Source organism: Dasypus novemcinctus, chromosome 8, assembly GCF_030445035.2.
Source record: "Dasypus novemcinctus isolate mDasNov1 chromosome 8, mDasNov1.1.hap2, whole genome shotgun sequence".
NCBI lineage: Eukaryota > Metazoa > Chordata > Mammalia > Cingulata > Dasypodidae > Dasypus > Dasypus novemcinctus.
The window spans coordinates 120,112,874-120,127,163 of NC_080680.1; the positions used below are offsets into that span (position 1 = coordinate 120,112,874).

At 38.6% G+C, this 14,290-nt stretch overlaps 1 protein-coding gene across 3 annotated transcripts in view; it reads right to left on the bottom strand.

Moving 5' to 3' along the window:
* Nucleotides 1–283: 283 nt before the first annotated feature.
* The window catches only part of RNF20 (ring finger protein 20), a 42,431-nt gene continuing 28,424 nt past the window's right edge, over nucleotides 284–14,290 (bottom strand). For all 3 annotated transcript variants that reach the window (XM_004471277.5, XM_071217089.1, XM_071217090.1), the window contains 5 exons: nucleotides 3,779–3,991; nucleotides 2,765–2,890; nucleotides 2,445–2,585; nucleotides 1,612–1,713; nucleotides 284–1,350 (listed from right to left, as the gene is read on the bottom strand). In XM_004471277.5, the coding sequence (XP_004471334.1) occupies nucleotides 1,174–1,350; nucleotides 1,612–1,713; nucleotides 2,445–2,585; nucleotides 2,765–2,890; nucleotides 3,779–3,991 (759 nt within the window). In that variant the 3' untranslated portion in view covers nucleotides 284–1,173. The remainder of the gene's footprint in view (nucleotides 1,351–1,611; nucleotides 1,714–2,444; nucleotides 2,586–2,764; nucleotides 2,891–3,778; nucleotides 3,992–14,290) is intronic.

A 14,290-nucleotide genomic window follows, 5' to 3' on the forward strand; every position in this document is an offset into this window, starting at 1 on the left:
TATGGAAGAAAAGTGAATAAACTGTCATCTCTTAGGCATACTCTTTCCTCAGAACAGACTCAATAAAAACAACTGAGGGAAAAGTGCTTCACCTCAGAACAGACTCAATAAAAACAACTGAGGGAAAAGTGCTTCAATCAATCAAAGAACTAAATAAACATAGCTGGTCTCATAAACTGAGCTTATTATTTTCATTCAAGAGAATTCATGTCTAGAATAGCAGGTGTAAAAGCAACTGATAAAGCAAAGCCAAGTTTCAAAGAAAAACTACAAACACAAAAGGTAAACGGAACCCTCCTTTAATTGAAGCTTGCGGAATATAGTCCTACAGAAACATTACAGAGAATCTTCTGGGAAACAGGGACTCACAGCAACCCCTTTGGGGAGGAGGGTGAGAGTAATTCATAGCTTGCCAAGGCCTCTCTGTATCGAGTTCCAGAGAACCCAGAAGATTTCTTCATCATCTCAGTCCTGTGCCCCACCCTCTCCAATCTTGATTTCATTAGAAGATAAAAGGGCTATATAATTTGAAACTATTCTGGCCTCGAGAAATTTAAAAACTTTTAATTAGTTGAACATTCAAAACTTAAATAAGTTTAACAAAAAAGCCAGCTGACCTTAACAAGTTACTTTTCTAGTGAATGGGAAATTATCCTGGACATAATTTCATTAAGGCCTCAAACTATCCAGGAAAGAGGAGCACAATTATACCATTTTATAATCCAAGTTTATAAAATGTTTACTACCCAAATCAAGAAATGTTTGTGCCCACAGATAGCTTATTTCTAAACATAAAAAAGCCATGTTTCCACTCTTCTTTGTTCCCTTCTCCAGGTCAAAAAAAAAAAATTTGTCTTCTTCAGGAGGAATGGACAATCCAAGATTCTATCTCTACAGTGGGCCTGAAGAAGAAAATGATGACAAGTCTAAAAGTAGGAACTAACAAAGCTGGTAGGGAAGACAAAATTGCTTGTTACTAATTCATCCTAAAACCCAAGGCTGTCCCCAAAGTCATCTTGCTATCAGAGAGGAGAATGTAGACATAAAATCTGTCTGGGAAAGAGGGTTGACAAACTGCCTGGCAGGTGGCAGTCAAGGAGAAAAGAGGTAGAGGTTTGAGGGTTAACAAGTAAGTGCCTGTCTCATCAGCCTCTCTTCTTCTCCTGACCTGGATCAGCCAATGTAGATTCGATGGAAATCATTGGCCCCAAAAGCAGCATTGCACTTGGGACATTTGCGCTGGCGGGTGTCATAGCGAGTCTTTACACACTCAAAGCAGAAAACATGAAAACACTTGGTCAGCACGGCATCCTTTTTACGCATATTGCAACATGGGCAGGTCAGGCGTGCCTAAAAGAGGAAAAAAACAGAGTCCGAGCAATCATAAATGTTTTTGATCCAAATGGCTCTGACATATAAACAAAGCAAACAATAACGATAAAACCCACCAAGCACTGACAAGATACCAAATCCAACCCCCCTCCCCCAAAAACAAACCATTTTCTGGTTACCTAAATGGAAAGAAAGCCAGGATTTACATGCCCAGTTTTACTAGGCCACTTCAGGCCTTAACAAACAACACAAGGAAATCACTGAGGTGGTTTTTCTAACCTTGTAATCCTTAATCTCCTCCATTAGAATCTCATCACACTTGGGTACATTGTCTGGTTTCTTGGTGGTCTCCAGCTTCCTCCGAAGTCTTGAGATGTCCTCCTGTGGTAGGAGAGCACACCCATCAGACACACTTCCCTAGACCAGCTGTCTGTGAGGAAAATAATTGCTAAAATGTGAACTTTCTGTCATGGAAAGGATTTTCTATCTTCTCATGATGGACAATTACCTTTTAGGAATGTGAGAATTGCAAATGGCAATTTATTTTCTTTTGTTTTGGATCAGATAACCATAATTACATCCCCAAACCAGAGTTTCATCTAACTATTGCCAGCTCAGCCCTATGAAAACACAATCTATGAGTCTAGAGGGGTTAAATTTAAAAATAAAATGAAATAAAATGAAAACTCTAATAGGCCATTTTATTTTGAGATAACTAATTTTAAACTGAAGGTAGACTGCATTAAAATAATCTACAGGTTTATGGGTAAGGACTGAAAAGTAACATGGGCAAGAGTTAACCCACTAAATGTAGAGAAACTGTAGGAGAACTCTAAAATCCTTTAATATTGTCCTGCAGCTACTGCTTTCATAATTCACTAATTCGTTCATTCAATAAATATTTCTTTCACACTCACTAGGTGCTGGGCACTATGGCAGACTTGGGGATACGGCAGTGAAAAAAGCAGAACCAGTCTCTTCCCTAAAGGAACTTACGGTCTAGTAGGAGATGACATATATTTCGCTAATGAGCCTTTCGTTATAAGGGTCATTTCCAAGCCCCCAAAATATACCTATAAGATGAAATATAAAGAAAAAACAATGGCTTGTACCTGGGCTCGTTTGAAATTGAACATGTCCTTTTCTTTGGTGACACTGTTCTCAACGATCTCATCCTGAAAATCATGTAGCTTCTTCTGAGCCAATTCCAGTTGTGCCTTGAGGTCATCTGCCAGCTGGGCCGCCTCCATTGCCTAGGTGGGACACATGTGGAGGGTCACCTCCTCACCCCTCATTTCCAGTGAGGCAAAACGTTACCCCAAGTCCAAGGAATAAAGAGAACATATAACGTCAACCTATAACCTCCTCGATGTTATATCATGTTTCTGAGACTACCCACCGTCACGTTAGACTACAGAGCATACAGCCCTACCTTGCGTTTATTCATCTCCAAGGCTTGAGTCCTCAGGCCCAGCTCCTTCTCCCCTGTGCCAATGTTGCTCTGTAGCAGGTGCTCCTTCTCTTCCAGTTTCCTTACTACCTGTAATTGGGCATCAACCTTCGAAGAAGAAAACCAAATTTTAAGACAAACCAGAAGTGAAAAATAAAATTGGCTACATCCCATTAATCAAGAGACCCACACAGCGTCAGGAATCTCCAACTTTTACTGATTCTACCTACAAACCCTTTGAAATACATTAAGACAACAATTATCAAGAGCTACACTGCCGATATAAAATACTACTGAAGGTTCAAATAGCAGTCTGGGAAACCACTAAAAAGATTCTTCTCCAACCTGGCAAGAATAGAGAAAATGATTGCGGACATTTATCTTCTCCTACCATAGTAATCCTCAAAGGCCAGCATTTCATACTAAAACCAATGATATACAGACTGTAGCTCAAACAAAAGTCCAATTGTATCTCAAAATGGCTAAAGGTTCAAAAGCAGTCTTTTTCTTGAAATTCAGGCACTAAGTAGACTCAAACAGCATTAAAGAGAAGTAAAATCACACACCCATTTCCTTAACCTCACATCCAAAGAACTCCCATCCCAGCCTCCTGATGCAACCAGGTAACCAATGTTAAGTTTCTCATGGGGCCTTCCAGAAATTTACTAAATAAACTGCACACAGGCACGCATGCACATGGCCATCTTTTAAAAAAAATAGAAATAAAAAAAGGCATCATAAAACAAATCACTAGATATATTTTAGACATTTTCCCATATTTTTCTATATTAACAGACATTTTGTTTTAACAGCTACATTATTATACTCCTTTGTAGAAATGTATAGTTTATTTACCCCATACCCCAATGATGACCATTTAGTTTCTGGGGTTTTTTCCTTTACAAATGATGCCTTGATAATCATTCTTTTGCACATATCATCATGCAGAAAGGCCTCTGGTTCCACAAAATGGAAATCTCTAGTCATCCTAATTACCTGAGTCTTCAGAGTCAAAACCTGGTCTGCCAGTTCCTCCTTCTCCTCTTTTAGCAGCTTATGGATCTGATTGGACTTGATCCGTTCTGACATGAGCTTGAAATTTGCATCATCCTTCTCCCGTAACTGCTGCATCAAACGGATATTTTGCTCCTGCATGTCTTCAAAGGCCTGGCCTGTGACATCCATCTCAGAGAGGAGGGCTTCTTCCTCCTAAAGTAAGGAGAAAAACTCTTTCCTTTAACAGCATCTTCTAACTCCAGTGAAAGGAGCACAGGTAACTAAGCTTCCCCAGGGTTCATTTAGAAAGAAATTAACCTAGTAACAGGAAAAGAGACTTAATTTTAAGAAGCTTGGTTTTGTTATTAGGTTAGAGCTGGCTCTCCCCAGACAGAAGCAGCCCTGGTATCCGAAGCCTTTGGCACCAATTGTTGACCTGTACTTAGAATCATTTAAAGCAGGCAACAATTACACCATCCTTAATCAAGGAAACTGACCAAATGGCATTTGGTTCAGAGAACTTCTATCACAAAACCTCACGTTTTCTCATACTTTTTCACAATTGTAACACTGAATTTAATTGACAGCATTTCCAATAGTACTGCAAAGATCTGAAGTTTCATAACAATATGACAGGTCAACAGTGGTAGCTAATGATAGTTTCAACTTACATTTGTCTTATTACCAATGAGCCTGAGCATCTTTTCATGTGTTTAATAGCCACCTATGTTCTTTTCTGTGAACTAATCATATATTTTGCCTATTTTTTTCCTAATAGAATGGGAAATTTATAGGGTTTTCTTCCCTATTAATTTCTGGAGGTTTTTTCTTAAAATATAGATTAGAAAGATAAGCCCTTTTGTGACAGGAGTTAAAGTTTTTTTCTGTTTATCATTACCTTTTGACTTTGCTATCTAGACATTTATTAATAGTTAAAAAGATCTATTCCACTCTAAATTTATAAAGGGATTTACTTATGTTTTCTTCTAGTTCTTTGATGGATTCATTTTTTAAATATTACCACTATGATTCATTTGGAATTATCCTAGTATAGAGTGTTCAAGTAAACAAACAATTTTTTCCAATAATTCTTTTCTTAAGTTTGCTCCACCACATTTAAGAGCCTTCCTTTCCCTAGTGATTTAAAATTATATTTTTGAGGAAGGGGACAAGATGGTGTCAGATTAAGTGCACCCACATCATCTCTCTTGCAGATTGCTGCTGAGTGGGGGCAAAATCCTGCCAGAGCTGTTTTGGGAACCCATAAAACTTAGAGACTTCAGGACATCGATCTGGAGAGAGCATGACAAAAAGATTGATTGCTCAAGGTAAAACCATGAGTTTCTGGGGTGTGAAGGTGGAGATGTGGGAAGGCTGAGTCCCACCCTCAGGGCAAGAAGCTGCGGTGATCCCTGACTCTTGCCGGTCACCCAGCTCGTGGAGGCATACCCTGAGAGTGGGAGAAGGGGGAAGAGGGATTTCCCGTATATGGGTTCAACTGTCTGGACCCCCTTTTTTTTTTTAGCTTTGAGAAGCATACCAGCTGGCTCGAGGAGAAACCAGGAAGAGGAGAGAGGTGAATCTGCTGAGGCAGCACGATTTACCTAACTGCCTTGGGATAAGGAAAATTGGCCTGGGAGAAGGTTGACTCAGGCAACTAACTAGTCCTAGGGAGGGGGACAGTAGGAAGTGCTTAATAAGCTCCCAAGAGCATATTTAGGATTCCCTGCAAGGAGTGGGTGCTCTTGAAGTGACAGCCATTTTTTTCCTGTGGTGAGTTAAGTCACCAGGGTCCCACTGGAATTTCAAAAGGGAACTCTCACACAGCCTGTTCCAGGTCCTGCTGCCCTTGGAGAACAAGCAGTTAGAATAAAAAGGGGGAAGGACAGATCCTAATCAGCAGTTTATCCAACTGCAAAGAGTCAACCCTGCCAGAGGGAAAGGGACTCAGGTAGCTTTCTGAAGAGCTAATCAACTCAACAAGAAAGTTTAGTTCAGTGAAGGAGTTTCTGCCTTGAATACACAAGGTCTCTAGTTCATTTTCCAGCTCCTATTAGAGTAAAAACCTACCGGGATATTAAACATCTAGCTGATACTTTAGGACAGGGAAAACACTGACATTATATTATTCTTGTATTAGCTTCCCTTGGGTCTCTTATTTTTCCTTAAAAAAAAAAAAAAGGCAAATTTTGTTTTATAATTTAACTTAGTTCACTTGCTAAAGCCCACTGCAAAATTTGCAGCGAGAAAGCTGCAGGGTAGTTGACTGATAAACACTGGCAGCCTGATATTCTCCACAGGGGCTTAAGAGGGAAGGCTGTTTTTCCTTAGTGTTTGATAACTCCTTACTTGTGGATTTGTCTGGGTTTTTTGTTGTTGTTTTCTTGATTCTTTCCTCTTTATTATCCCCCTCCTTTTATTAATATTTTTTTATAATTAGGTGCTGCCAGCTTGTTTGTTGTTTGATGTGTTCCCTCTTCCTCAATTTCCACTTTTCTGTGTGTACCGATTTTGGCTACTAATGCTATCTCTTTTTCCTCCCTACATCTTTCTATCTTCCACTTTCTGTTGTTGCTCTTACATTCCACCTCTTTGTTTAGCCCCCAGTTTTTCTGGCTTTTTATTTCTAACTCTTCTATTCTGTTTTCAATCTTTTATTAACTCTTCTATTTTGTTCTTTCTTTTCCCTTTCACTCTCCCCTCATCACTCTGGTCTTTTAATTCATACTATATACTTCTCCATATTTGATTTCACATTTCATTGTAGGTACCCCGTTTTTTTTATTTCTATAACACTACACTGCTTACATGAGTTAAATATTCATTTTCCTAGGTCTTATATGGTTCTTCTGCTAACTTTTATTATCAATATTTCTATTATCCTTTTTCTTTTCTGACCTCTTTGCTTTCCCTGGCCTTGATCTTTTTCCTTCAAGGAAACTTAGACAACAACAAGGAAATAGAATAAGAAGAACAAAGTGTCAAAGAGCAAACTTAACACATACACAAAAAGAGCAACTAAATAAAGTCCTAGAGTAGAGGGAGCAGTCAATCAACTAAGCAAAGCCATCAAGATAAAAGATGACCAGACAGCAACAAAAAGTTACAAACCATACTAAGAAACAGGAAGACATGGCCCAGTCCAATGAACAAACTGAAAACCAGGAAGAGAAGCAGAACATTAAAGCTGTTGAAACAATATCATGGACCAACTTAATGAAGAGAAGGGAGAGATTAAGGATATTAAGAAAACACTAAGAGAACATACTGAAGAAATTGTAAACATACATAAAAAGATAACAGATATGGTGGTGATAAATGGCACAATCCAAGAAATCAAAAACACACTCTCAGCAAATAATAGCAGATTTGAACAGGGAGAGGAAAGAACTAGTGATGTGGAAGACAGTACATCTGAAATCAAAAAGACAGATTAAAAGATAAAATAACTGATAGCAGAACTGATAAAAAGATTTTAAAAATCCAGCAGGGACTTAGGGATTTGAATGACAACACAAAATGCACAAACATACGCATTATAGGCATCCCAGAGAGAGAAGAGAAGAGAAAGGGGACAGGAGAGGTGTTGGAGGAAATAATGACAGAAAACTTCCCAGACCTATTGAGGGAGATTGATGTACATGTCCAGGAAGCACAGTGTACCCAAGCAGTATAAATCCCAACAGGCCTACTCTAAGACATGTACTTGTCTAACTATCCAATGCTCAAGACAAAGAGAAAATACTGAAGGCAGCAAGAGAAAAGAGAAACATCACATATACAAGGGAAGCTCAATAAGATTAAATGCTGATTTGTCATCTGAAACCATGGAGGCAAGAAGGCAGTGGTATGATATAGTCAAGGTACTAAAAGAAAAAAATTTCCAGCCAAGAATATTCTATCCAGGAAAGCTGGCATTCAAAAATGACGGAGAGTTCAAAATAGTCACAGATAAACAGAAACTAAGAGAGTTTGTCAGTAAGAAATCTGTACTTCAAGAAATACTAAAGGGTGCTCTGCAGGTTGAAAGGAAAAATCAGGAGAGAGAGAAATGAAGGAGAGTATAAGAACAACTAAAAAAACAAAAAGAGAAATAAAAATAACATATGACACACATAAACCCAAAGAAAATATGGTTAATGCAAATAATTCCTTGAGAGTAATAACACTGAATGTTAATGGATTAAACTCAAGAGACACAGATTGGCAGAATGGATAAGGAAATATGACCCAGCTATATGTTCTCTACAAGAAACCCACCTAGACACAGGGATTCAAGAAGGTTGAAAGTGAATGACTGGAAAACAATCTTACAAGCAAACAATAACCAAAAAAGGGCAGGAGTACCTATACTACTATCAGACAAAATAGACTTTTAATGTAAAACTATTGTGAGAGACAAAGATGGACACTATAAAATAGTAAAAGGGGTAATCTTTCAAGAAGAAAGAACAATCATAAACATTAAGCACCTAACCAAGGCGCCTAAAAATACATGTGGCAAACCCTGGAAAAACTAAGTGGAGAAATACAATTATAGTGGGAGACTTTAATACACCATTATTACCATTAGACAGAACATCTCAAAAGAGAATCAATGAAGAAACGACTTTGAATAATATATTAGAGGATCTGGACCTAATAGACATATATAGAACACTACACCCAAATACAGCAGGATATACATTCTTCTCAAGTGCACATGGATCATTCTCCAAGGCAGAACAAATGTTAGGCCACAGAGAAAGTCTCAATGAATTCAGAAAGATTGAAATCATACAAAGTAATTTCTCTGACCACAATGGAATGAAGCTGGAAATCTGTAAGGGTCAGAGAACCAGATTAGGCACAAAGATATGGAATTTAAACAATACACTCTTAGACAAACAGTGGCTCAAGGAGGAAATCTCAAAAGAAATCAGTAACTACCTTGTAACCAATGAAAATGACAACACAACATACCAATATCTATGGGATGCAGCCAAAAGCTGTACTAAGAGGGAAATTCATAGACATAAATCATGTATCGTAAAAGAAGAAAAAGCTAAAATCAAAGACCTAACCGCACACGTGGAGGAATTAGTAAAAAAACAACAAACTAACCTCAAAGGAAGTAGAAAGAAAGAAATAACAAAGGTCAGAGCAGAACTAAATGAAACAGAAAATAATAAAGCACTAGAAAAAATTAACAAACCAGTAGCTGGTTCTTTGAGAAGATCAATAAAACTGACAAACCCTTAGCTAGACCAACAAAGAACAAAAGAGAGAAGATGCAAATATACAAAATAAGAAATGAGGAATTCATTGCCTTCCCCCCAGCATGGGACATGACTCCTGGAGATGAGCTTCCCTGGCACCAGGGGGTCACTACCAAATACCAGCTGATGATGTAACTAGAAAATGACCTTGAATAAAAGGTTCAACTTGGACCAGCAGAATATCTGTCTACATATAATAACAGGAGTTAAAAATGCTTTTTGACCTAAATCAAGGGGGAAATGGAAAGGACAAATGAGTTTATATGGCTATGAGTCTCTAAAAAGGAGCCAGGTGGTTATCAGAGGGGTTGCCTTTATGCACATCTGAGCAGAGTCCCTGAGACAGATAGAGTAGATACAACCTCAGGTATTGGTTCTTCTGAGGGCTAGAGACCCACAGGTTTTATGGTCATGGCAGATGGAGTTTACTGCCATGTCAGTTGGCACTTCTTTGGAGTTTGTGTTTCTGTGTGACGGAGTTGGACTCAGATGCGATCTCTTTCCACAAGCCTTTCCTTTACTTTACCAGAATTGTAGTTGGTGCTGGGGTTTAATATATACCCAGGGGATCTGAGTATCTGGACTGACCATATGATAGCCAGGCCCTGAGCCTCAACAGACTTCAGCTCCTACACGCTGGTTTATTGGACTTACCCCACTCAGCTAACATGGAGTTGAAGAAGGTCAACTACCACACCATGGAACCAAGAGTGCCTACAACTGAAAGCAGGATGATTGCATCCAGCATCCATGTGGAATCTAAGCCCCCTCTTGACATAGATGTGGAATGGACACAACCAATCCAAGGTCCACAGGACGGAGGAATAGAATATAGATTAGAGTGGACTTACTGATATTCTATTCACGAACTACTGTGATTAGTAATCGAAGAAAATGTGGCATTGGTGTGGAGAAAGTGGCTGTGGTGGCTGCTGAGTGTGGGGAATGGAAGGAAAAGATGAGATGTGGAGGCATTTTCGGGACTTGGAGTTGTCCTGGGTGGTGCTGCAGGGACAATTACCGGACATTGTAGGTCCTCCCATGGCCCACTGGATGGAACGTGGGAGAGTGTGGGCTATGATGTGGACCATTGACCATGAGGTGCAGCGATGCTCAGAGATGTATTCACCAAATGCAATGAATGTCTCATGATGATGGAGGAGAATGTTGCTATGGGGGAGTATTGGGGTGAGGGGAGTGGGGGGTATATGGGAACCTCATATTTTTTTGAATGTAATATTAAAAAAATGAATAAAGACAAAAAAAGGGGGGGGGGGAGATATCACTACTGACCCAACATAAATAGAATGTTATAAGAGGATACTTTGAAAAAACTATACACCAACAAGAAGGACAATTAAGAAGAAATGAACAAACTCCTAGAAACACAAAAGCAGCTTACATTGACAAAAGAAGAAATTGATGATCTCAACAGACCAATCTCAAATAAAAAGATAGAATCAGTCATTAAAAACCTCCCAACCAAGAAGAGTCCAGGACCAGATGGCTTCACAGATGAATTCTACCAAATATTCTGGAAAGAAATAACACCAATCTTACTTAAACTCTTCCAAAAAATTGAAGTAGAGGGAACGTTACCTAACTCATTCTATGATGCCAACATTACCCTAATACCAAGGCCAAACAACGATGCCACAAGAAAGTAAAATTACAGACCAATCTCTCTAATGAACCCAGATGCTAAAATTCTCAACAAAATACTTGCTAATTGTATTCAACAACGTATCAAATGAATTATACACCATGACCAAGTGGGTTTCATCCCAGGTATGCAAGGCTGATTCAATATAAGAAAATCAATAAATGTAATACACCACATGAACAGATCAAAAGAAAAAAATCACATGATCATATCTATAGATGCAGAAAAAGCATTTGACAAAATATAACACCCTTTCATGATAAAAACACTGCAAAAGACAGGAACAGAAGGAAACTTTCTGAACACGATAAAGGGTATATAAGAAAAACCCACAGCTAACATCATACACAATGGTGAAATCATAAAATCTTTCCCTCCTATTTAACATAGTGTTAGAAGTACTTGCTCGAGCACTGAGGCAAGAAAAGGATATAAAAGGTATCCAAATTTGAAAGGAAGAAGTCAAAATTTCACTATTTGCAGACGACATGATCCTGTCCTTAGAAAGCCCTGAGAAATCTACAACAAAGCTTTTAGAATTTATAAATAAGTTCAGTAAAGTTGCAGATTATAATATCAATGCACAAAAACCAGTAGCATTTCTGTACACCAACAATAAGCAATCCAAGGAAGAAATCAAGAAAAAAAATACCATGTACAATAGTAAATTAAAAAATCCAATACCCAGGAATAAGTTTAACTAAAGATGTAAATGACTTATATACAGAAAACTAAACAACACTGTTAAAGGAAATCAAAGAAGACTTAAATAAATGGAAGAATATTCCCTGTGTTCATGGATAGGAAGACTAAATAACATAAAGATGTCTATCCTACCCAAATTAATCTACAAATTTAGTGCAATTCCAACAAAAATAAACACAGCATTTTTTACTGAACTGGAAAAACTATGAAATTTATTTGGAACAGGAAGAGGCCCCAAATAGTCAAAGACATATTGAAAAAAGAAAAATCAAACTGGAGGAACCACATTACCTGATTTTAAAACATACTACAAAGCTATAGTGGTCAAAACTGCATGGTTATGGTACAAGGATATACATACTGACAATGAAACCGAATTGAGAACTCTGCTATAGATCCTCTCATATACAGTCATCTGATGTTCAATAAGGCCACCAACCCCACTCAACTGGAAAAGAATGGCCTCTTTAACAAACGGTGCTTGGTGAATTGGATATCCATCCACAAAAACATGAGAGAGGAACACCATCTCACACCTTACACAAAAATCAATTTAAGATGGAACTGAATTAAATTCCAGTTGGGAACTGGAATTAAAACCCAAGATCATAAAGACCTTGGAAAACAATGTAAGGAAGCAGCTACAGGATCCTGTAATAGGAAATGGATGCATGAACTTCACACCCAAAGCACAAGCAGTGAAAGGAAAAATTGATAAATGGGATCTCCTCAAAATTAAAACCTTTGCAACTCAGGAGTTTGTCAAGAAAGTGAAAAGACAGCCTATCCAGTGGTAACCACATATCTGATATGAGACTAATATCTAGCATATATTTTAAAATTCTATATTTTGAAAATAAAAAGACAAAAACCCTTTTAATAAATGGGCAAGAGATCTGCATAGACACTTCTCCAAAGAAGAAATACAAATGGTTACAAAGCACATGAAAAAATGCTCAACATCACTAGCTATTAGGGATATGCAAATCAAAACTACAATGAGATACCATCTTAACACCCATTAGACTGGTGGCTATTACAAAAATAGAGGACCACAAGTGTTGGAGAGGATGTGGAGAAATGGGAACCTTCATCCACTGCTGGTGGGAATGTAGAAGGATCCACCCATTGTGGAGGACAGTTTGGCAGTTCCACAAAAAAATAGCTATAGATTTGCCATATGACCCAGTAATTCCACTGCTATGTATAAACCCAGAAGAACTGAAAACAAGACACAAACCGATTTTTGTACACCAATGTTCACTGTGGCATTATTCACCATTGTCAAAAGTTGGAATCAACCCAAAAGCCCATCAACAGATGAATGGATAAACAAAATGGGATATATATACATACAATGGAATACCACTCAGCTTAAAAAAAGAATACAGTACTAACACACCAGATAACATGGATGAATCTTGAGGTCTTTATGTTGAGTGAAGCAAGCCAGACATTGAAAGACAAATATCACATGACCTCTCTGACATGAATTAAGCTAATCAAGCCATCTCAGAGATCTAGTCTGGAAAACAGGCTTACAGGAAATACAGGGAGAGAGGAAGGTTGTAAACCAACTCCCAGATGGGTGAAATCTATGATAAAGTGGAGGTAAGTAGTTGTGCATTGAAGGGATATAATGGGGGTAGAGGGATACTACTGGGTTGGGGTGTACAGGCTTGACAGGGGCTAGGGCTGGGAGGAGGGGTCAGAAGGTCCATGGAATTGGGGGGCGTGATATTGGAGGAGAGCAGGTGAACACGGGAGATTGGCGGGTACATGGATGAAACTATCACGTTTAGAAAACTCTTTAGACAATATAATAAAGAAGGGTTGCTGGTTTGGGGTGTTGAATGGGGAACACTTGGCACAGCTATCTGGGGCAGGTTTCTAGGGAGTGTGTGAGTGCTCATCTTATCATGGTGTGTTCTATTAGTAGGCGGAGACCCATACAATGAGCGGGAAGGTGTTGCACCCCCATCCTGGGGAGTCTCAATATTCTTAAATGGGGAGTCTCGATATTCTTAAACAGAGGGGAGGGTGTCTCCCAAGAACATGGGTGGCTCCTAATGGGGACAGACAGACTAGTGTGTCAAGCCCTCAGCACTATTGCAAGTATGAATCTTGTCCTTCAAGCAGTGAAGCTTGGTGGTCAGTGTGGGCCCTGAGGGGAGGGGGGAGATAGAATAGATGGAAGAGGGGGCAATTGGTAGCAGTGGAAGTGTTCTGCATGATGCAATGATGGATGCAGGCCACTGTTAAATTTCACCAAAACTTTATAAAAGTGTATGGTCTAAAATGTAAATCATGATGTAAACTACTGACCATGGTCAGTAACTGAGTTTCAATATTTGTATACCAGACATAGTAAATGTAACATCCACATGTGAAAATATCACTGTTGGGGAAGGGGGAAAAGGAGGATGTTGGGTATATGGGCATCCCCAATATTCTGTATGTGACTTTACTGTGACCTAAATCTTCTCTGAAGATATAATAAAAAAAAGAAAGAGGTAAGGCACTGAGGAAGAAATGGATGAGACTGCCTTGCCACTGTACATACATACAGGGTGATTCCTATTACAGTGTTGAAGGCAAAACATCAAAAAAAATTTTTTATAATGTTTTTCATTTTTTTAATAGCCCAAAATTTACTTTAGTTTTTCTAAATTATTATGTATTTCATTTATAATGTTTAAACCTATCATTACTATTTCATTCATTACTAACTGAATTTGGCAATATATTAGGCTTCATTTTTGCAGAAGTTTTAGATCACAGAAGGGCTCAACTATGGCAGAGGAGGAGCACTGATGTGGGGTGTCATTGATGGGGGATGCATGGGAGGGAGTTTGCCTGGACATGCATATAGGGTATATAGATCTG